This window comes from Leopardus geoffroyi, chromosome B3, assembly GCF_018350155.1.
Source record: "Leopardus geoffroyi isolate Oge1 chromosome B3, O.geoffroyi_Oge1_pat1.0, whole genome shotgun sequence".
NCBI classification, from domain to species: Eukaryota; Metazoa; Chordata; class Mammalia; order Carnivora; family Felidae; genus Leopardus; species Leopardus geoffroyi.
In genome coordinates, this window is record NC_059337.1 from 4114196 (window position 1) to 4136889 (window position 22694).

General features: G+C 49.4%; 2 protein-coding genes across 8 annotated transcripts in view; one reads left to right on the forward strand and one right to left on the reverse strand.

The window, feature by feature from the left end:
• Nucleotides 1–4109: 4109 nt before the first annotated feature.
• On the reverse strand, nt 4110–21964 carry WHAMM (WASP homolog associated with actin, golgi membranes and microtubules). Its single transcript, XM_045448619.1, has 10 exons — nt 21263–21964; nt 19523–19696; nt 18561–18711; nt 17329–17498; nt 16329–16494; nt 13800–13987; nt 12326–12412; nt 11990–12085; nt 6979–7396; nt 4110–4710 (listed from the first exon to the last, which is right to left on the reverse strand). The coding sequence occupies exons 1-10, from the start codon at nt 21851–21853 to the stop codon at nt 4412–4414; spliced, it is 2340 nt and encodes a 779-aa protein (XP_045304575.1). The 5' UTR covers nt 21854–21964; the 3' UTR covers nt 4110–4411.
• FSD2 (fibronectin type III and SPRY domain containing 2) overlaps nt 21950–22694 on the forward strand; it is a 44623-nt gene continuing 43878 nt past the window's right edge. For 6 of the 7 annotated variants that reach the window (XM_045448620.1, XM_045448627.1, XM_045448623.1 and 3 more), the window contains exon 1: nt 21950–22601. The gene's annotated coding sequence lies outside the window, so the exon portion shown is untranslated. The remainder of the gene's footprint in view (nt 22602–22694) is intronic. The other variant, XM_045448621.1, reaches the window with a different exon arrangement.

A 22694-nucleotide genomic window follows, 5' to 3' on the forward strand; every position in this document is an offset into this window, starting at 1 on the left:
CACCTCCCGGAGGGGCCTCCTGCTGCCGCATCAGGTCCTGTGTGTTCTCTCTCCGGGGCATTTGGCCAGGTTGACCTTGCTCTTGACTTACTCCTCCATGACCCTGAGGTTTTCCCTCCCGATCCTGTCTTAACTTCTCACTGTTCTACCTCCTTCCTCTCCTCCTCCCGCTCTGGAGTGTTGGGGTCTCCACGGATCTGGCCCAGACCGTCTTCCCTCAAGACTGTCCCCTGGCGTTTCAGGGCGTCTGTGGTTGATTCCGTCAGCCGCTGCTGTGCACCTGGCCTGTGTCCCCGTGGCCCCTGCACAGGTCAGCTGCCGTCCTCCCCTCCGTCCCGGCCCCTCTCATGATCTTGGGTTCCTCCCTCGGGCCAACCAGCGTCTTCACCCCTGCCCTGCTGCTGGTCTCCTTTGGCCCAGAGCTCCTTCGTGCTCTGGTTTCTCAAGTGGGCAGGTGTCCAGAGGCCTCTTCCCAAAGCTGGAGGCATCGGTTCTTGCCCCACCTCCCCACATCTGCAGGGCCTCCTCGGGCACCTGCCCCACCTAACTGTGCTGTTCCTGTTCTTCCTCTGCTGCCTGGAACCTTCCCTGTGCCCACCCCGCTCTTCCCGCAGCCGGCCCGCGAACTCAAAGCTGGGCCTCACAGACCTCCCACAGGTGTTCCCCCTGGTGGAGGGAAGACCATGTGTTGCGGTGCTAATGGAACCCAGCCGATGGGGGGTCTGTGTCGCCAAGAACAGGGGCAAGAGCGCAGCCAGCTTGTCTAGAAGCGGAGGGCCCAGGCTGCTCTGAAGACCCTCAGACCCCTGAGACGTCAGGCTCGAGGGCTCCCCGCTTGGAAGGAACCCGCAATGACTACGCCTGCTGCAGCCTCCCTCCCCACAGCCTGTGCGCGCTGGCCGTCTGGTTTGCAGACCGCATGCTTCTGGGCTACCTGGGCTGTCCAGGACATCCCAGAAGAACCTCCTGGATGAGCACCTTTGCAGTCTGGGCCTGGCAGCGTGCATTCCAGCAAGCTCCTTGTGCTGGACAAGACGCTGGCTCCCCAAAGACGGCCTCATCCTAGTCCCTGCCACCTGTCGCTGTGTGGCAGAAGGGACCTTGCAGATGAACCTCGGATGGGGAGATTCTCCTGGACTATCTGGGTGGGCCCAGTCCCATCCCACGAGGTCCTAAAAACAGAGACCTTTCCTGGCTGGGGTCAGAAGGAGACGTGATGGCCAAAGACTCAGATGAGGTCCTGCCGGCTTCGAAGAGGAACGAAGGGGCCACAGCCCTTGAGCGCAGGTGACGCAGGCCAGGAAACAGCCTCCCCTCTAGAGCCTTGGGAAAGGAACACGGCCCCGCCGACACCCTGGTGTTAGCCTGGCGAGGCCCCTGTCGGACTTGGGACCTACAGAACGGTAAGATGCCCTGTCTGTGAGTCTCCGGGTTTGTGGGGGTTACAGCAGCAGTTGGTATACTCCTCCCGTGAGTTTCCTTAAAATTGAGAACCTTTGCTCTATACATTCAGTCAACTGCATGGTTTCATGTGGTGGGTGCTCCTTAATCAAAAACCTCTTGATTCTGGCACCTGCTGCCACCTGCTTGAGTCCCTGCTCAAATTCCAGAGAGGAAGCGAATGAACACGTGAACAGGTAAGTCTGGCCCAGCTCCTGTTTCGCTGCAGGACAAGCCATAGGATGCTTGTCACCAGGATGGACTGGCTACCTCGGGACCAGCTTTGGCCAGAGGGCCCATCCCGGGTAGAAAATGTGGCCTCAGTGGGCTGCCCGTGTAGCGGGGGCTCTGGATGTAGAGGCAGCATGACTGGTGTCTGGGACCTGTCATCTGGGAGGGAGGGGGCAGGAAGGACTCAGGAAGATTCCTGGGGCTGACTCTGCAGGATGGTGCGGCCCTGCCGGCAGGTGGAGGCACAGAGTTGAGGCAGCCGAGCACTTAGGCTTTGGTCGGCCTCTTGGTGCTGGAGTGCAACCCGCCGTGGCGGAGGGGCTGCCCAGGGGATGGAGGTGAGGTCCCTGAGGACTGGGTGCCCAGCGCCAGAGGGGCTGGGGAGCTGGGAGGGACTCTACTTGGGGAGGGGGGAGAGTGACGGGGGGCACTCAGGACAATGGGTTGGAGTTTGGGACTTAGGCCCTGGGAGCTAACGCTTGTCCTCCTCTACGGTTCTAAAATCCCTGAGGCCAGTCTGGGCTTCATTCAGCAGCTCGGCTGGAAGAACGGGGAGAAGGGAGGGTTGGGGGGTGGGGGAGTTCGGGAGAAGGAGAAGGTTTGATGCACAGAAGACAGTTGAGTGAGGAGCTTTAATTGGCAGAACTCTCTTCCGAAAAGGATCCTGTTTCGAAGGCTCTTTGGCAGACCTTAGAAAGCAAATGCTGAGAACTATCCAAGCCCGAGTGCATCTCAGAATACTGAGATTACAGTAATTACCACAGTACTGATCTGCAAAGTAAGCATAGGGAAGGCCAGTCAAGCTCTGACCTTGCCATTTTTTTAAACATCAAATTCTTGGGGCGCCTGGGTGGCTCAGTCGGTTGAGCGTCCTACTTGGGCTCAGGTCACGATCTTACGGTTTGTGGGTTCGAGCCCCGCGCCCGGCTCTGTGCTGACAGCTCAGAGCCTGGGGCCGGCTTCAGATTCTGTGTCTCCCTCTCTCTCTGCCCCTTCCCCACATGTGCTCTGTCTCTCTCTGTCTCTCCGAAATAAATAAATGTAAAAAAAATAATAATAATTAAAAAAATAAATAAATGTCAAATTCTTCCCCGAGAAACGTTCTGGGACTGAGCCCGGCCTGTCTGTGGTGGGGACGGGGCTGAAGCAGATCCGGCTGCAGAGGCTGCACATGCGTGTGTTCACAGTTCTAGATTCGGGGAAGGAAGGATGGGCGACAGACCTGTGAGCCACCTGGCGGCCACGCTGAAATGTCCCCAGCCACTTGTGGAGGTCCAGGCTGCAGCAGTGGAAGAAGGTCCCGGATCCTTCCCGGCTGCAGCCCCTCGGGCCGGACTCACTCGGGGTGTAGTTAGTGAAGAAGAAACCACAAGTACAACAGGTTTTGGTAAATCACTTTTCTCTGGAAATAAAAGAAGGTCGATTCATATCGTTCTGTGGAAACCCTGGACTGTTGTGGCCATGGCGAGGGTTTGAGGTTAGTGCAGATGCCCTGGACGGTCTGAGAAATGAGCAGACAGCCAGCCTTGTGTTTGCCCTTCCCCTTCCCGATTGTAACATGACGTGAGGCGGAGGAAAGATTCCAACATGAGACTTTAGTTCCTGAGGCAAAGCATTATTCCCTCATCCTTAGTATTTGCTTAAGCAAATGTTTATCTAAAATCTTGTTAAAAACTTGGCCCCCTCCTGCCCCCTGCCAGGCAGGGACAGCTGTGTTCAGATAGTGTCTCATTTCCTCATGAATCACACTGATGCATTATAAATAGTTCTTTATTACAAGTTTATATATGTGCTTGATACATAAAATATATTTCATTTAAAATATTTATTTTATTTTTTAAATATTTTTTTTTTCAACATTTATTTTTTTTGGGACAGAGAGAGACAGAGCATGAACAGGGGAGGGGCAGAGAGAGGGAGACACAGAATCGGAAACAGACTCCAGGCTCTGAGCCATCAGCCCAGAGCCCGACGCAGGGCTCGAACTCACGGACCGCGAGATCGTGACCTGGCTGAAGTCGGACGCTCAACCGACTGCGCCACCCAGGCTCCCCCATTTAAAATATTTAAAAGAATTCCTGAAATTAAGCGGTTTATTCTGATTCTTGCTAAAACCATCTTCACATTCGAGCCTTTATCTCGTTTCATTTATTTATGAGAGAGTGTGCAAGTACGTGAGCCGGGGAGGGGCAGAGAGAGGGGGAGGATCCCAAGCAGGCTCCGTGCTGTCAGCACAGAGCCCGGCACGGGGCTTGATCCCGTGACCTTGAGATCGTGACCTGAGCCGAAACCAAGAGTCGGACGCTCAGCCGACTGAGCCACCCAGGCACCCCCACGTTCAAGCCTTTAAATGTGGGGAGGCCACTGCTCCACACAGACAGGAGGACACGGTCAGTAGCACAACAGCGCCGCTAAACATAGTAGCATCACCTTTTTTCGGAAGAAGGGAATGATTCTAGATCACCCTCGGTGAAAAACAAATACTCTTCTCTTACGCCGCTAATACTGTGGGTTCTTAGATCCCAACAGTTTGGTGTGTGCATGTCCCCACGTCTCTACGTCCCGCCCTGATTTTAGGAGCCACAACATTCAAGAAAGGCCGCAACATCACACGAAGCCCCACTGGTCTCTGGGGCTGTTATGTGGCCGGGCCACCTGTTCACATGCCTTTACAAGAACAGACCTTGGGCCTGCGTCTCATTCAAGCGCTCAGGCGGTGCCGTTGGCCGTGGAGGAGAGCTCAGCGGTCCCACTCGCTGCCGGGGCTTGGCTCGTCACTGTCCTCCTCCTCCGAGTCAGCAGACACTCTCTTGATTCTCTGGAGTGCTGCCTTGATACTTGTCTCCAGGTCACTGGTTGGTTTGCTGCTGGGGCTCAGGTCGAGGCCGGAGTGAACTTTCCTCAGTTTGACCCCCTGCCTTATGGCAGCCAGAAGTTGCTCATTGAACGCGGCGCGGGGAGGGGGCGAGGCGGTCACCTCCGTGCTCTGCAGAGGGGTCCTGCGGCTCCTTAAGGAGGCCAGCACTTCGTCCATAGATCCTGAAATTGAGCGGACAGAGCAAGGACCGTCAGAACCCACACTCTCTCTTCCCAGGGCGCCAGGGCGTTTTTGTACCAGTTATGGGTTATGTCGCACATAGATTAATAACGCGGTTTCAGCAAATAATCATTCCGTGAAACAGATGCTTTGAGCACCTGCGAGAAAGGTCAACCGCTAGCTCCCTGTTTGAACACAGGGTGGCTTAATCGCTAATATTTCACTTCGGCCACTCACTGCCCGCCACTCCCTCAGAGTCACAGCAACTCAGGCACAGTCACACACACCTTTCGTCCCAGTGGCTGTTTTACAAGAGGCAGGTGTTGTCCTTTTGTGTGATCCTGAAGAGGGGTGAAAACCTGGGTGCAGATAACCTGATCCAGTAAGCATGAGAGCTGCACACAGTTTCAGTAAGTTGTATCTTCTCCGTGTTCCTTCCCTACAGTGGACCTGCTGTATTTCTCTAATTTCACCAGTCTTTTTAAAAAATTTTTTAAGGAGTATTCATTTTTTCAGAGACAGAGACAGAGACAGAGCACGAGCAGGGGAGGGGCAGAGAGAGACACACACACAGAATCCCAAGCAGGCTCCAGGCTCCTGGCTGTCGGCACGGAGCCCGACGCGGGGCTTGAACTCATGGACCATGAGATCACAACCTGAGCTGAAGTTGGACGCTCAACCGACTGAGCCCCCCAGGCGCCCCCTGACTTCGCCACTCTTGGATGTTAGTCAGCGGTGACTCATTCTGTGGCGGTGACGGGGGCAGGTCTGCGCACAGGAAAAGGCTGAAAGTAGACTTCAGTCAGTGGCTCTGTGAGCCTGATGGGGGCCATGCTGGTGCATCTCTGCTTGTACCTGAAAACTGCACCCGAGCGAACGTATGCCTTCTACCTGAGGGTGCACGATGCTGTCAAAACACAAATTCAGTCAGAGTTTCAAGGCCTGGGTGAGGAGGAGCTATTTTCTCCTCAGGCACCTTGAGACCCCCGAGGGGGTAAAATCTTTGACCTCTACCTGCTGGAGACGGGGGCGCGACTGTGGTCACTAATGTAGAGGTGTCCAGGTGAGGCTTCAAGACGGGAGTCGTTTCTGGTTCAGGATTGAGAGGCTGTGCTCTAACAAAATACTAGTTCAGCCTGGATTTGAACCCACGACTTCTCATCACAGCTCCCTTCCAGGAGTGACAAAGCCTCACACTTGGGCATTTCGGGTACTAACTCACACTTTTTTATTCTTTGCAGTGAAACGGGGCAATGTGTGTGTGTGTCGAGGGCCTCCCAACACGGTGTGCGTTAACCCTGAACCGGGTTGAGTCCCCCACAGAGGTCTGCTCACATCCAAACTCCAGGCCCAGGCTTGTGAGCTCTTGCTTTCACTACACTACGTTGTTGCAGACCCTGTGGAAATGGGCCAGCTGGGTCTCCTCCTAACAGTGTGGACGTTTTCATTGGTACCTGGTTCTGGATACAGTGACCCGTGAACTCCGAATAACCAGAATACCGGAACCACGGTCTGGAACCGTTTTTTTCCCACGATGCCCATCACCTACTGCAGAGATCTTGCGCGTTCTAGGTGGGGGCGCTCAGGCGTAGTCTTTGTAACAAGCGCACACGTTTGTCTAACACTCCCCCTCCCCTAAGCCGTAGGTTCTGAGTCTGGGCAGATTTAAGCCAGTCTCAACAGTCCGTGGATCAGACCCAACGAGAGCTGCAAGTCAGAGCTTCAGCCCTCCTTAAACAGAAAATTCGTGTATTCAGTGTACTGTACTTGCAAAGGCAAGACGTGGGCTGCTTTTTTTTTTTTTTTTTTTTTTACCACTTCATTTTAGAAAGCTCTCCCTAAGTAAGGTTTCTCAGTCCACCAGTCTGTGGAACAGCCAGGAATATTCTAATATTCCTCTGCAGCCGGTGCCAACCAATATTCTACTTAAGCCGCGACAATTTCATTCTGTAAATGACTCACAGACTCAACAGGAACACGGAGAATTCCAGGGGCCGAAGTGTTAAGAACCTGAAACGGGTGATGCGGCAACAGAGATCCCAAGTCACGTGGCCACGGAATGTGTAGACCTGGTTTCTTCAAGGCGAGTTCGCATTTGTGAAACTCAGACTGTGCTGACTTTGCAGTCAGACAGTGACACTAAAGGCAGCGAGCACTGGGGAGTTTTAAGACCGGAGAGAACGCTGACAAAGCCTGATGGGAGGGGGACTGATTGCTTCCCCCGCCCCCCAGCCCCACCAGCGCCGAGTGGGGGGAGCAGCAGCGGTTACCTGGGCCTCGGGGACCGGCTACGGCTGCGCAGTGGCGCGCTCTCACGGCAGGCGGTTCGCCCCGCAGGGGAAGCGGCTCCTCTGTCCCCGGAGTCCTCAGGGCCGAGTTCTGGCGATCTGCGTACGGACCAGGGAGGGGCGGCGGTGGCGGTGGCGGTGGCGGTGGTGGCGGCGGCGGCGGAGGCCGCGGCGGTGGCGACAGTTCCTCACTGGATTTGGAGCGTGTTTGGTCACCAGCTGGAACAGAGCTCCGGTCGGTATTTCCAGAACAGTCCTGATCCTCGCAGGTTTTCGCATCGCTGCCGTCAGGTGTCTCCCCTGGGGACGCGGCCGTCTGTGGGGTGAGCCCAGCTGGCAGGTGCAGGGCCGCAGCCCCCGAGCACGGCGACGACGTCGCTGCAGACCCGCCCGGGCGCCTCTGGGGAGGAAACACGGGGTCAGAAAGTGGCCGCAGACTCGAACCATCCGAAGGGTGACGCTTGGTGTAAATGTTCTCGTTCACAGAGTGGCTCCTCGTCACCCTGGATGGCCAGCCTGCCTACGAAGACCGTTCTTACGGAGGAAGCATCCACATCCCTTGATAGATACCGCTTGCTCTGTGACAAAGACAGGCCAGTGTACATGCAGATGAAAACGCTCCTAGTGTTAGTATGAACAATAGAACTTGAAAGAGCAACAACAGGAAGTTACTTCAGAAAACTATGGTGGGGCACCTGGGTGGCACAGTCGGTTGGGCGTCCGACTTCAGCCAGGTCACGATCTCACGGTCCGTGGGTTCGAGCCCCGCATCGGGCTCTGGGCTGATGGCTCAGAGCCTGGAGCCTGTTTCCGATTCTGCATCTCCCTCTGTCTCTGCCCCTCCCCCGTTCATGCTCTGTCTCTCTCTGTCCCAAAAATGAATAAACGTTGAAAAAAAAAAATTAAAAAAAAAAAAAAAAGAAAACTATGGTGAACTTATTTAAAATAGTACGAAGTCGTGAAACATCCTAAAAGAATACAGATGACGCCGTGTTAAATTCACAACCACGTAAAACAGCTGTCTGAAAAACTCCCCTGGAGTGGACCTCAAAGTGATGGTTATCACATGTTTCTTTTCTCTAAGTTTTAGGTTTACAGTAAACTTTATAATTTAAAAATGTGAACTTAAAATGTTCCAGTCTCAGGGCACCTGGGTGGCTCAGTCGGTTAAGCGGGGGACTTTTGATTTTGGCTCAGGTCATGATCTCACGGTTCATGAGTTCGAGCCCCGCATCAGGCTCTGCACTGATAGCACAGACCCTGCTTGGGATTCTCTCTCCCTCTCTGCCCCTCCCCTGCTCATGCTCTCTCTCTCTCAAAAATAAAACAAAACATAAATATTAAAAAAAAGAAGAAGAAAAAGAAAACATTCTGGTCTCTCAAGTATTAGTTTGATAAGTAAAAACATAACCTTAGGGGCGCCTGGGTGGCTCAGTCGGTTAAGTATCCCACCTTCAGCTCAGGTCGTGATCTGGTGGTTCGTGGGTTCAAGCCCTGTATCAGGCTCTGTGCTGTCAGGACAGAGCCCACATTGGATCCTCTGTCTCCCCCGCTTTCTGACCCTCCCCAACTCGCCCTCTCTCAAAAATAAACATTAAAAAATGTTAAAAAAGAAAAACATAATCTTATAAACGAATCCTGAGTGGTGGGAAGGTGGTCCCTAATGTAGGCACTGACTAGCCAATAAAACACATAAAATGTTAATACTATGTAGCCATTAAAATGAACTAGATCTACCTATCTATCTGTAAATAAGAACACATTTCCATGTAATTTAAGTGAAAAAAGAAACTGGCAGAGCATGTATACAATGGGATAATGCTAATGTAAATTTAGTAGTAATACACCAAAAGGGCAATTCATGATAGAGTACAAGCATACCTCATCATATTGCCCTTTATTTTGCTTTGCAAAAATTGCATTTTTTTTTTTTTTAATCAATTGAAGGCTCATGGCAACCCTGAGTCGAACAAGTCTGTCAGTGCTATTTTTCCAGTAGCATTTGCTCAGTTGGGGTCTCTGTGTCACATTTTGGCAATTCTTGCAATATTTCAAACTTTTTCATCGTTACGGTGATGATCTGTGATCAGTGATCTTTGCTGTTACTATTACAGTTGTTTCTGGGGCGCCCAAACTGTGCCTGTATAAGGTAGTAAACTTCACTGTTGTCTTATTCTAAGAAATGGCCATGGCCTCCGCCTTCTGCAGCCACTGCCCTGATCAGTCAGCAGCCATCGACATCGAGGCAAGACCCTCCACCAGCAGAGATGTTACAACTTGCTTTTAAAAGCTCACCGGATGGCATTTTTTAGCAATAAAGTATTTTTAAATTAAGGTATGTACTTTTTTGTAGACCTAATGCTATTACTGCACACTTAATACACTGTAGTATAAACACAGTTTTATATGCACTGAGAAACCAAAACATTCATTCGACTCGCTTCATTGTGGTGGTCTGGGACAGAACCTGCACAGTCTCCAAGGTGTGCCTGCATTTCTCTCTCCTCCACATTTTTATTAAAAAAAAATATTTTTTAATGTTGATTTATTTTTGAGAGAGACAGAGCGTGAGCGGGGGAGGGGCAGAGAAAGAGAGGGAGACACAGAATCCTAAAACGGGCTCCAGGCTCTGAGCTGCCAGCACAGAGCCCGATGTGGGGCTCGAACTCATGAATCACGAGATCACGACCTGAGCCAAAGTCGGACGTTCAACAACTGAGCCACCCAGGCGTCCCTCTCCTCCACATTCTTCTAAGTCTTTCCACGACAGAAGAGCGATGGCAGTAAGCCCCAAACCTCACGGATGCGGCTGCTGGTCATGCAGCCACCACACTGTGCCTTTCCGTCATCATATGCCGGGAGAATCAGAATCCTGGAAACCCTGCGCCAGACTCGGGAGGTCATCCGGCCATCCCCAAACCCCAAGGACCCCTCCTCGGCATCCGGGCACCGGCATGTCGCCGTGACCCTGGCCTGTCGAGTTCTGCCTCATGGTGCTGGGCAGTCCGTGTCCCCAGGGCTCACTCAAGACACACTAAATCCTTCACCTCCTAAGAGCCCAACCTATCTGGGCTTCAACAAGTGTCACATATCAAGTGATTCACTTCCGGTCTTCTCCCTCTCCTACTTTCCCCCTTCCAAATGTGCTCAGATTGGCTTTGTCCCTTTGAGGGTGGCACTTCTTGGTAAACAGACTCCCCTCATTCTACAGAGGACTCATCTGTTCGTACATCTTAAAAAGTCCCGGGCTTTTCTCGAACTTCTTCACAAGTGACTGCTAGGAGGCTGGAAGAAACTCCATTCTCGAGGTTCTTTCCCCTATGTTTAAAGCCCACACACTCCATCCTACCACCCTCTGGAGAAATCCACACCTCCAAAGGCCAAAAAACCCTCAGCTCGCACACCTCGGAGACAGGTTCTGTTCCAGACCACCACCAGTGTGAGGTCAACGTGTTAGATTTTTAAATTCATCCTTCTAGTCTATTGAAAGCGCAGGTGGCCTGATTCTGTCCCCTTCCTTCGGTCTATCCCTCCCACCTCCAGATTTGAAAATTTGACCCTGATCGGATGCTTCGGGGCTAAAGAGCCGGACTTGCACCCCCGGGTCCGTCCTCCATCCAGGCTCCATTAACCAGTGCCCTCGGGCGAGAGCTGACCAACCAGCTGTCCTGCGCCCATTCGCTCTACCTTCACCTGGTTTCACACAGCATCCCTCCGGCTCACCCTCCCTCCTTCTGGAGGTGGGGTCTAGGCATCAGCAGTTCTGATGTGCTGCCCAGGCAGGAGAAGGCCTCTGCGGCTCCAGAGTTAGGAGACAAGCGGCCGCACACAGTCCCGAGGGACGCTGTGCCATCACGCGGGCCGCAGGGTTAAGAATTAAATGCGAAAGAACGGGAAATGTCTCGCACCGGGCTGGTATGCAGTTAGGCGCTGGTTAATGAGCACATCAGAAAACAAGTTGAGGTCAGCGTGTCATGATTTATCACTCCAGGGGCCCCATTCCTTGGTAGCACAGCACACCTTCAAGACCTTATCCCGGAGTCCTGGCTGGGAGTGGGACGTTTTCCCTTGTGGGGCAGCTACGAACGTGGATCTGTGTGATGCAAACAGATTTATGTTTTATATTCAGCTAGTTTAACGTTATTTTTAAATGAGTAGCTACTTGATTTTAAACCTATACACTTTTAACAGAGTATTTAACTATACTAGGTCACAGGGATTCCTTGGCTGCATTTCATTTAATTTTTGTTAATGTTTATTTTTGAGAGAGTACACACAGGGGAGGGGCAGAGGGAGAGGGACAGAGGATCCGAAGCGGGTTTTGCACTGACAGCAGTGAGCCTGACGTGGCGCTTAAGTTCACAAACCGCAAAATCGTGAGCAAAGTCGGGCGCTTAACCGACTGAGCCACCCAGGTGCCCCTCCCTGACTGAGTTTTACAGATGTTAATAAAGTCAGGAAAAAGCAAGTGAAGGCTGAGGACAATGTAACTGTTTTCAGTTTTTCTGGCTGGTCAACAGCATGGTGGGCAGAGTCAGCACCACTGGGTCAGGAGGAGAGAGCAAGAACCCTGGTGTCTTGCAATGTCAAAAATGTTAACATTTTAATATTCTTGTTTTTTACTTCTATACTAAAAATGATGGCATTTGAGGAACATTTTGTGTTCCAAATTATCGGTTCATAATACTTTATACTTTTCTCCTAGGATGGGCGGTCTTCATTTCTCCAGAAAATGGAGGTGAGGGGTAATTATTTGTAAAACTTACACCTTTATTTATTTTTTAATGTTTATTTTTGAGAGAGACAGAGAGAGAGACAAAGCTGAGCAGGGGAGGGGCAGAGAGAGGGAGACAAGAACCCGAAGCAGGATCCAGGCTCCGCATTGTCAGCACAGAGCCCGACGGGGGCTCGAACTCACGAACTGCAAGATCACGACCTGAGCCAAAGTCAGACGCTCAACTGACTGGGCCACCCAGGTGCCCCTAGAACTTACCTCTTTAAATGCTCTCAATCGTTGGAGTGTCTTCTTGCGTTCCTGGTTTATCCATTCTTTTTTCTTTTGCTCCTCTTCTCTTATCTTGTCTCTTTTCTATATTTAAGCAAACGTGTATTTGTAAATTTCTCAAACTAAAAGTGTTGAGACGCAATGTTACCCCCTCCCCGGGTCTCACCCCCATGTCCCCTCCCCAGGCTGCAGGACTGGACTGCAGTCTCCCCAGGATCAAGGCTGGCACCTGCCAGCCCGGGGCAGTGGAGCCCCAGTTTCTAGAGATCTAAGCCAGTGTGTCACATTATGCAAATATAAACCATGTTCTCTACAGCCACTTACCATCTGGATACTGTGATGCTGATGAAAGTGTTTCATACTTTCTGCAGCCAGTTGTAGTCGGAGCCGATGATTCTCTTTGCACTGATCCTGGGAGAATAATACAAGTCACGTACATGGTTTTTAATATTACTGTGGGCTCTAGCAAAGAAGTTTAAAAGAAGGCACTGTATTTGTGCTGTCACATAAGGCGTTTGTTAATACGAGTTTCTGTGGTTCCAGGATCCTGCCTCCGCTAGCCTTGTGATATGTGCTGACGGGCGCCTTACAGGAGTCCACGGTACCCATTCATAGGACCGCAGCTGTGATTCAGCACCACGAAAGATGAAAAAGCAAATCCTCCAAGTGGAAATGAGAGGACACACAGGCAGTCCCCCGTTCTTAAGTGGCACGTGTCCTAAGAATCTGTTTCAATGTGATTATTTTAAACTCAGCTCCTCATATTACAATAGTATTTCCAGTCATAACTACATGACCATATGCAACCTACAAACACCTGAAAAATTCTACTAAAAACTGTATTTTAACTAAACTTAACCATTCTTAAGGTGTGTTACCTTTTTTTTTCCTTTTTTTTTCATTTTAGAGAAAGTGTGAGCAGGAGAGGGACAAAGAGGAAGAATCTGAAGCAGGTTCCATCTCAGCACAGAGCCCGACTCAGGGCTCCATCCCACAACCCTGGGATCACGACCTGAGCCGAAATCAAGATCGGACACTCAACCAACTGAGCCACTCAGGTGCACCTTTTATGTATTAATGAAGTTTTTGGTGGTTTTGGTTTTGTTTTTTTAAGTTTTATTTTTGTTTCTTTTGAGAGAGAGAGCACCAGGGAGGGACAGAGACAGAGAATCCCAAACAGACTCAACACCATCAGTGCAGAGCCTGATGCGGGGCCCAAACCTCCAAACGGTGAGATCATGACCTGAGCCGAAATCAAGAGTCGGATGCTTAACCGACTGAGCCACCCAGGCGCCCCATATCACAGAGTTTTTACAAATTAAGAAAAAAAAAAAAAAAAAAAACACTCACCAAATACAAGGATTGAAATGAGCTGAATATTATTTCTAATATTCTACAATCAACGTTTACAATAAATTTTAGAAACAAATTTTAGAATTTACTCCAGCTGATTATGAGAAGCTTCTACCTATTGTGATTTTAAAAATACCTGTGTATGTAACATATGTAACAGGTATTCAACAAACAATTGTTGAACAGGTCGATCAAAATCTAGAGATTATGGTAAATGCTTAAATCCCAAAAGACACAGAATCCTTTTCAAAAGGATTATACTTTTAAAAAGTATACTTTTAAAAAGTATTTTATTATACTTTTCAAAAATATATATATTTTTTCTTTAATTGCAGCCATTGGTATCTATATAAACACGCAAGAAATGAATCACTGTGTGGTCGAGAGCCTTATCTTGAGTGGAGGAATCCTCGAGTGGGGAGAGGAGAGCCGCTGGGCTGCCCACCCGTCTGTTCCTGAGACAGGCCCTCCGGGCGCAGATCCTGCCCCGCTTGCGCTCCAGGCGCTGGTGCTGCCGCCGCAGCTCTGCCGCCTCCAGGTTCTCGTCGCCAGGCAGCCCCGCCACACATGCCACGGCCTCAAGTTCCTCTGCACTCTCACATGGGTCGTAATAGACAACTTCCCCCTCTTTATCTAGAAACATAGTGGTGACATTTAAAACGTGTTTGGTATACTAAATAACACATGAAGATACCTTCAGTGTAAGGGAAGTACGGGAGACTTGTGACCCCGCCACCCAGGGAGAGCTGCTGTTAGCACCCGTGGGGGGGGAGGGGGGTGTAGACGTAGACACACACACACACACACACACACCAGTAACAGTGCTAAGAGGACATTTTCCATGTGATGGAAAGAGAACTTCAATGGCAACACAGTATTCTCTCATTGAAGCACTCTGTATCGTTAGAAATATTCCAAGTTCCATTATTATCAAGTTCACCGTGATGAACATCTGAACATAAAGTCTTTGTGTACATTTTTATTACTTCCTTAGAGATGGACAGTCAAGGCTCTTGGCAGCTAGCACTCGATCGCCCTCCAGAAAGGAAACCCACATTCTGCCAGCAGTGTCTCATTAAGGTGCCTTAAAGACATTGAATCGTGATTACGTACATATCTTTTAAAAATACACGCTAATTGTGACAAATCCTAGCTCTGCGGAACTAAATAAAATAGAAAGTGAAATTTTCTTCTTCCTTTCCCAAACCTTGGGGAGCCCATTCCCAAAGGAAAACATTATGAACAATTTGGCGTGCATCTTTCTGGATTAACTCTTTCGGTAGGATTTTTTCCTAAATATGTAAAATGCTTATAACCTGAAATTACTGCAAAGTTTTTTGAATACTCAGGATTCAATTAAATGTTCAGATTTGGTATGGCTTAACCCAGTGAGCCACCCAGGAGCCCCAAAGAGATTTTTTTTTTTTTTTACTCACAAACATACTAAAAGAAAACATAAGTAAAATATTGATATAATTTGGGGATGAGGAGCATTTTGCCAAGCATAACAACAAACACGGGAAGACTTCACCAAAAGCAGATAGGACTTCATAAAAATTAAGTATTTCTGCAAGGCAAGAGAAAGCAAATGACAAGGAGAAGTTTTGGGCAACATTTGACAGATACTAGAGTAATAGCCTTAGTACGGAAAGGGAACATTCCAAGAAAAATGGGCAAAGACCAAGGATAGGCAGTTAATGAAAGACATACAGACAGCCAGTACACATACAAAAATGTGCCTACTATACTTTTTTAAAAAATTTATTATTGGGGCGCCTGGGTGGCGCAGTCGGTTGAGCATCCGACTTCAGCCAGGTCACAATCTCGCGGTCCGTGAGTTCGAGCCCCGCGTCGGGCTCTGGGCTGATGGCTCAGAGCCTGGAGCCTGTTTCCGATTCTGTGTCTCCCTCTCTCTCTGCCCCTCCCCCGTTCATGCTCTGTCTCTCTCTGTCCCAAAAATAAATAAACGTTGAAAAAAAAAAAATTTATTATTAAGAGACAGAGTCAGAGCATGAGCAGGGGGGAGGCAGACAGGAGGGAAGACACAGAATCCGAAGCAGGCTCCAGGCTCTGAGCTGTCAGCACAGAGCCTGACATGGGGCTCAAATTCACAAACCATGAGATCATGGCCTGAACCTAAGTCGGAAGCTTAACTGGCTGAGCCACAGGCGCCCCATGCCTGCTACACTTACAATTAAAGAGATGAAAACTACAAGACGCCATTTTCTTCTATCAGGGAGGCAAGAATTGAAAAGAATGCTGTAAATATGGGGAAACAGGTGCTTTCATAATCTGCTGCGGGGAGCGTCTCTCTGCACAACCTCAACCTACAAGGCCGTTGTATAGTATGGAATTTAGAAGTCAGAAAATAATAGAGGCCAGGAAAAAATGCATACTGAAGGACTATTACAGTGTAAGCAGGTACGTGTCAAGATGTAAAATTTGCACTGTCCTTGACCCAGCAATTCCATCTTTGGAAATTTATTCCAAAGAAACACTCTCTCTTACATGCAAAGACGTGTAGAGGAAGGCTCCCCACTACACTACCATTTTGCAAGAGTGAAAAACGAAACCACGGTACGTACACATAATGAATGCTGTGCAGTCATTAAAATTTTTCATGTTTTTCTTACTCAAATGGAAAGATGGTTTTTAGGTATTAAATGAAAAGAGGCTACTCTACAGGGTATATAGTTTTGGTTCAGAAATTGATATTTACTTATACACATCAGCATATAACCAAGGCTATGTCAGGATCTATAGATGATGGAACTGGGGTGATAACAGTTTCCTTTGTTTTGCTGTGTGTTTAATGATGAATTTATCATCCGAAAAACAAAAATGCTAAAAGGAAACTTCAGGAAATTTCAGCAGATGTTTTAGACAACTTATAAGAAGTGGTAACACAGTCTTGGTATTTTCTTGAAGGCGTGATTTAAACATTTTAACATACCCATTTAAGTATAAATCTTACCTCTTATAAGCCTTTTAATTGAGTCCAACTGTGTAATAAGCAGTATTTCTTCATATTTTAATATCTCGAATTTAACCTCATACAGTTCTAATTGGACTTCATAATATTGTATTTCTAATTCATCGACAACGTCCATATTTTTTTCTTGTTCTGGAAGCTCTTCCATCTGGTTTTCATGGAAAAAGTAAGAGCAGGTTAAAATAACTAGCACATTAAAAGCAAACATTAGATGCGTTTGAGCAATATTCTGTTCTTTGCTTAATACCAAATATAAAACTAACAGAGAGGAAACCTTTTTCCATTTCATTTAATAAAACAAAAATGCCTTACTTGATGTTTGTTACAAATATTTTAACTTACCCTTGAAACATATGAAAATATTTAGGCTTTTGAGAAAAAGAAATGGCCGTGAGGCATTTGCAGCGTTTCCTGCTTCACACTCCTACCATTAGAGGAAGAAATTTAAGTGGCTATGATCCTGGGATAAAGTACCTTTTTATTACCCTCAAGTCATGCTGAAACACTGCTTGATTGATTTAAGTATCTCATCTACTTCAGGGCTCAGCGCAGTGTTATTATCAGGAGCACCCTACAATCTAATATTTCAAAAACATCTTGACCGAAAGGAAGTTTCCTGCCAACCTCCCGCGGTCTACACTCGCAGCCAGTAGAAGATGTGCAGTGAGTGCAGCAAGGAAGCTCTAACTGTGTGTGGAAAGAAAGGCACTGCCTAAAAGTGTGTTTTTCTGTTACTTTAGATTTTTTTTAAGTTTATTTATTTTTGAGAGAGACAGAGCAAAGGAGTGAGGGGCAGAGAGAGAGAGAAAGAGAGAATCGCAAGCAGGCTCTGCCCTGTCAACAGAGGGCCTGACGTGGGGATTGAACCCACAAACTGCTAGATCATGACCTGAGCCGAAACCAAGAGTCAGACTGACTGAGCCACCCAGGCGCCCCTAAAAGTATGTTTTTTTAAACCAAGTTTCATTTATCTTTGTCTTACCTTTCCCTGAATTTCGGCTCTTTTGTGATTTAAACACAACTCCTTGGCCCTCATGAGCTGCAGGGTCTCTTGGGCCAACATCAACTTGAGTTTTTCTAACCTGGGAGCTGCCGTGGCCCAGGCAGCTTGGCCAAACCTCTTCTCATCCTGTTCCATTTGTTTCTGCATTCCTGTCGGATTGGAATTAATAAAATAAAACATAATTACAACTCACCAAAAGGGAGAAAAATGTATCCCGAGCTAATTCTTTGTTTACTGCCTCCCACGTCACTTACAAAACATCCTTTTTAAAAGAAAATTTGTTTTCTTTTAATGACCTTTTATTGTCACAAAAATAAAACATACATAAAAATTTTAGATACTTCATTTTAAAAAAAGAGAAAAATAATAAATCCTGAATCTCACCTAGTAGAGGTAATTATTTCTTACATTTTGGTGCATATACTTCCAGACTGTTTCTATATCTGTCCGGCTAGACAGGCAGTTTGAACCAAAACCAAAAAATAAAAACACCCCACAAGATCATCATTCCTTTTTGTATTTTATTTATTTCACTTGATAGATAGTGGAAGTGTCACCATTCACAAAAAACAGATCTAGAGAAGCATGCTTAATAGCTACATGGCATTTCACTTTACGGATGTCACTTAAACTGGGAGACACTCGGTGTCCTGTCTGGAGCCATCATCAACGACTTACAGATGAGACAGAAGTCCTTGTCCCCCACCCCCATCCCTGCCGTCTGCCGCATTCTTTCCCACCATGTTCCCCTGCTCATCTCTGCTCCAGCCCTGAGACTCGACGTTCCTCACACTTGTCAAGCTCCCTCCAGCCAGAGCACCTCTGTGAGTGCCCTTTCCTCTTCCTGGAACACTCTTCCCTCACTGTGATGCTCTCTCCGCTGCCACTGACCCTCCAGATATCAGGGCAAGGGCTATTTCCCAGAGGCCTTCACTGACCTAGTGAAGGAGCCTCGTTCCTCTCGGTGGCTCTCAGAGCCCCGTGCTTCTCTCCTTCATGTGGCCGGTTGTTAACTGCCATTCTCCATGTGTTTGAATGAATATATAAATAGGATTTCTCTGCCCTCACCCGACTGTGCAGTATCTGTTTATACTTCTCCTTACACTGAATCCCCAGCTCCTAGAAAACACAGTGCCTGGTGTTCAAGAGGCACTCAAATGTTTTTTGAACAAAATGAAAATGACACACATCTTAGTATTTTAAATTGTTACCTGCTAACGCTTTTACTGTTTCTTTAAAATAATTCACTGTGATGTCCTGAATAGAGACTACAGCTTCTCCAGCCCTTCTGCTCCATTCTTTGGCTTCCTTCTGCAAGGCCACTATCCTTTTAGGACCCAGATCATCCTCATTCAAGGATTTCTACAAAAGAAGGGAAAACTGTATCAGTAAGAGAAAATAGTAATGTAGAGCCATAGGAAATTGAAAGGAAATTGGACACATGGATGATTTCAGCTGCTTTTATTACCACTACTTAGTTGATTCAATTTCATTCATTCAGCAATTCCTTACTGAGTATGAATAAGGCTCTAAGCTAGGAACCACCTGGAAGACAAAAGGATACTCTGGGGCATAAAGAAAAAGAAAAATCTACTTTCAATGTGCATTACTAGAATAACATTTTCTGGAGAGGCATGCTATCAAGTTATGTTTCTCTAACACACAATTGTTTAGGGGCGCGTGGCTGGCTCAGTCAGTGGAGCATGCAACTCTTGATCACGGGGTCATGAGTTCAAGCCCCACACTGGGCGTACAGATTAGTTTAAAAAATAAAATAAATGTGGGGCACCTGGGTGGCTCAGTTGGTTAAGCATCTGACTTTGGCTCAGGTCATGATCTTGCAATCTGTGGGTTCGAGGCCCACGTCAGGCTCTGTGCTGACAGCTCAGAGCCTGGAGCCTGCTTTGGATTCTGTGTCTCTGTCTCTGCCCCTCCCACAGTAGCACTCTGTCTTTGTCTCTCTCTCTCTCTCTCTCTCTCTCTCTCTCTCTCTCAAAAGTAAATAAACACTAATAAATAAATAAATAAATACCACCTTGATATAGCCCCACTATCATCTAAACAGAAGGGTGAACCCAAAGTGCAAACACAGACTGAAATCTTACATGTGATGAAAGAAACAACATGTGACAAATAGTAAATCTGATAATATAAAAATATAAAGAAAACATACCAAAATATCCAGCTTACATAAGGTTGCAACTTCTCTCATATCCCTAAACGGCTGCAGCAAATACTGGAAGAACATGGTTGCCACCGTAACTAATTCCTGGTAAGCTTCATCTTCCTCTCGATAGACTTTCATTAATGCCACCATGGTGTGGGCTTTATCATGCTCCTGAAGAACCTAGAAGACAAAATGTAAATAAAGCTCAGTATGGACAGTATTTATAAGCTCATAACAAAACTAAAGAAACCTTAATGTCCTAAAGTTTAACTTTTTTTTAAAGTTTATTTATTTATTTTTGAGAGAGACCGAGACCACACCAGTGGGGGAGGGTCAGAGAGAGAGAGAGAGAGAGAGAGAAGGAATCCCAAGCAGGCTCTGTGCTGCCAGCGCAGAGCCCAACTCAGGTCTTGAACTCACGCAACCATGAGATCATGACCTGAGCCAAAACCAAGAGTCAGAAGCTCAACCTACTGAGCCATCCAGGCGTCCCAATGTCCTAAACTTTAAAAATTTAAATACCGATTAAGTATTAAAAAGCTATTGTCCTCCAACCAAACTGCCCAATAAAACAAGAATGGGTAAATTAAGCCATGGTATATCCACGGTAGAATATCATTACTGTAATCATTCAGTAGTCGACACCACTAACAAACTCCTTTTATAAAACCATTTTAATTGTAAAAGTTCATTCTATATGTAGCTTGAGAAGATGTAATTAAGATTTTGAAATGGGACTGAATTTTCCTCTTACACCCCTCTTCTGCAAAAGAATGCACAGAGGGGCCGCTCAGTCGGTTAAACTAACCTTAGGCTCTTGATTTTGCTCAGGTCACACCCTCACTTTTCCTGGGTTTTAGCCTTCCCTCCCACCCCACTGGACTCTGAGCTGCCAGCCCAGAGCCTTGCTTGGGATTCCCCCCGCCTCTCTCTCTCTCCCCCTCCCCCGACTCAATCTCAAAATTAGACATTAAGTAAAATTCAAGAGAAGGCACAGAAAAATCATCCAGATTAAGAATGGCCTATAATGAGAACGGACAGGGGGTCGGAGCACTAAATCTTGGCCACCCACAGCAAATTGTGGATTCACACGCCACAATGTCTGCTAAACCCTTTGGTGAACTGGTGTCCGCCCTCCCCTTAAGTTCTGTAAGTTTGCCAAAGAATGAATTCTTCGGTTTCCCAAATGACCTCTTTCAAGCTTAAAACAGCACTCCTGTTGCTATTCCAAATCGATAAATAAAGCTCACACACACCCCCACACCCCCACCCCCGCTTTCCATTTGACCGAGTCTGCGTTACTTTCACCACCTTTCTCCTAGAGGCCCCCTGATCTTCTAAAACACTAGGTCTCTGTTATTCCTGTTCCCTCTTTCGCAGAACCTGAAAGTGGTTACAACTAGTCCGTGTTGTCGCCTCCCCCGTGTACTAAGGGACGTTCCCAGTTCCGCTTTCGGTATTCCCCGAATACGACCGCCGACTCGGCCAGCGTTCTCAGAGAACGGGGCCGGGGGCTGGCTCCCCACCTGGGATGAACCCCGACCAGCCTGCGCACGCCCGCTCCCCGAGCCTCGCGGCTCCCCTGCAGGTGACGCGCACCTGCACCCCTGCGCGCGCCCCGCCCGGTCCCCGCCCACCGTCAGCTGGCTCCCCGCAGCCGGGCTCCGGGACAGCCCCCACCCCCACGCCGGCCGCACCCCTGCAGCGACCCCTAACCCAGCGCGGAGGGAGGAGGCCGGCGCGTACCTGGCACAGCCGCGCCCCCGCCGCGGCCCACCGCGCGCGCAGGGCCCGTTCCCGGAAGTTGCGCGGACTCTCGCAGTCGGCCGCGCCGCCCTCCGCCGGGAAGAGCGCGTCGCGCACCGCCGCGCCGCCGCAGCCGGTGGCCGCCTCGCCCAGGTAGCGCTCCAGCCGCGCGCACAGCTCCTGCAGCGCCGCGTCGCCGGGGCCCGCGCGCGCCGGCCACACCAGCGCCCACAGCCCGAGCCCCAGGCCCCAGGCCCCGCCGGCGCGCGCGTCCAGCTCGGGCGGCAGCGTCGGGAAGCAGAGCTCCAGCGGCGGCCACAGCGCCGCCAGCTGCCGGTGCGCGCCGCGGAGCCCGGCGGCCGACAGCAGGCCCGACCAGCTGGGGGGGGACGCGGCGGGCTCGGGCTCGGGCCGGCTCCCCTCGCGCCGCCGCCGCCGCTGCGCCGTGCGGTCGTGACAGGTCACCGCGAACTTGCCCTCCGCGTCGTTCCAGGCCACGAGGAAGCGCAGCTGGTGCCGCTCGGGCACGGCGAAGAGGTCCTCGCGGACCGGCACCCAGCCCTCCAAGCTGTCGGGTTGCTCGTCCTCCATGGCCGGCGGCTCAGCGGCCGAAGGGCTCGGCTCGCGCGGGCCCGGCCTTCACGCACCCCTCGCGGCCCGCCGCGGACCGCGACATTCTTCTCCAACTGTGCTGGCGTCAGCTCCCCGACGCGCAGCCCCCTCCCCCTGCGCCTCTGATTGGCTGTCGGCGGCCTGGGCGGGTTCTCGGCAGCCAATGAGAAGGTCAGAAACCCGTGTCTGTCCGGGCCGTCGGAATCCAGCCCTGTCGCAACGCCGTGCGGAGCCCGAGAATTACCTATCTTGCCTCACCTTTTCCACCTTTGTACACAGTGAATTAGGAAAAGCGACCGAGTTATCGCCATCGCCTCCTGCGGTAAACTTCGAACCGGTTGAGAACGGGGACCGACTGTGGTCCTCGCTCACCAGGGCGCTAGAGAACACACGCGCCCAAGAACGGTGCAAACTTGGTGGAGGCCACACGTTACATCAGACGTTAAGAGTTATTTACTGAGGGCCTCTGAGCGCCAAGCACTGAGTGGAAGCCACACATTTGTTGTTATCAATTCAACAAGCTTTCACGGAGCGTGTGCTGTGTGCAGGTTTGGGGGCGGGGGCGGTGCCGTGGGGCATACGCAAAAATCTCTCTCTCTTTCTGTCTTCAAAGCATCCCATCTCCCAGCCAGCATGTTTAACTACGATCTGCGTTCCCACTCTTCATTTTACAGCCAAGGAGACAGACCCAGCAAAGAAACTTGTCCTAACATGCGCAGTCAGGCTGGTAAGTTCACCCGGCTACCAAAGACCTGTTTAAGGAGGTCGGGATGTCTAATTTGCACGTGGGGATGGGATGTGACCTGGAGCTCATGCAACA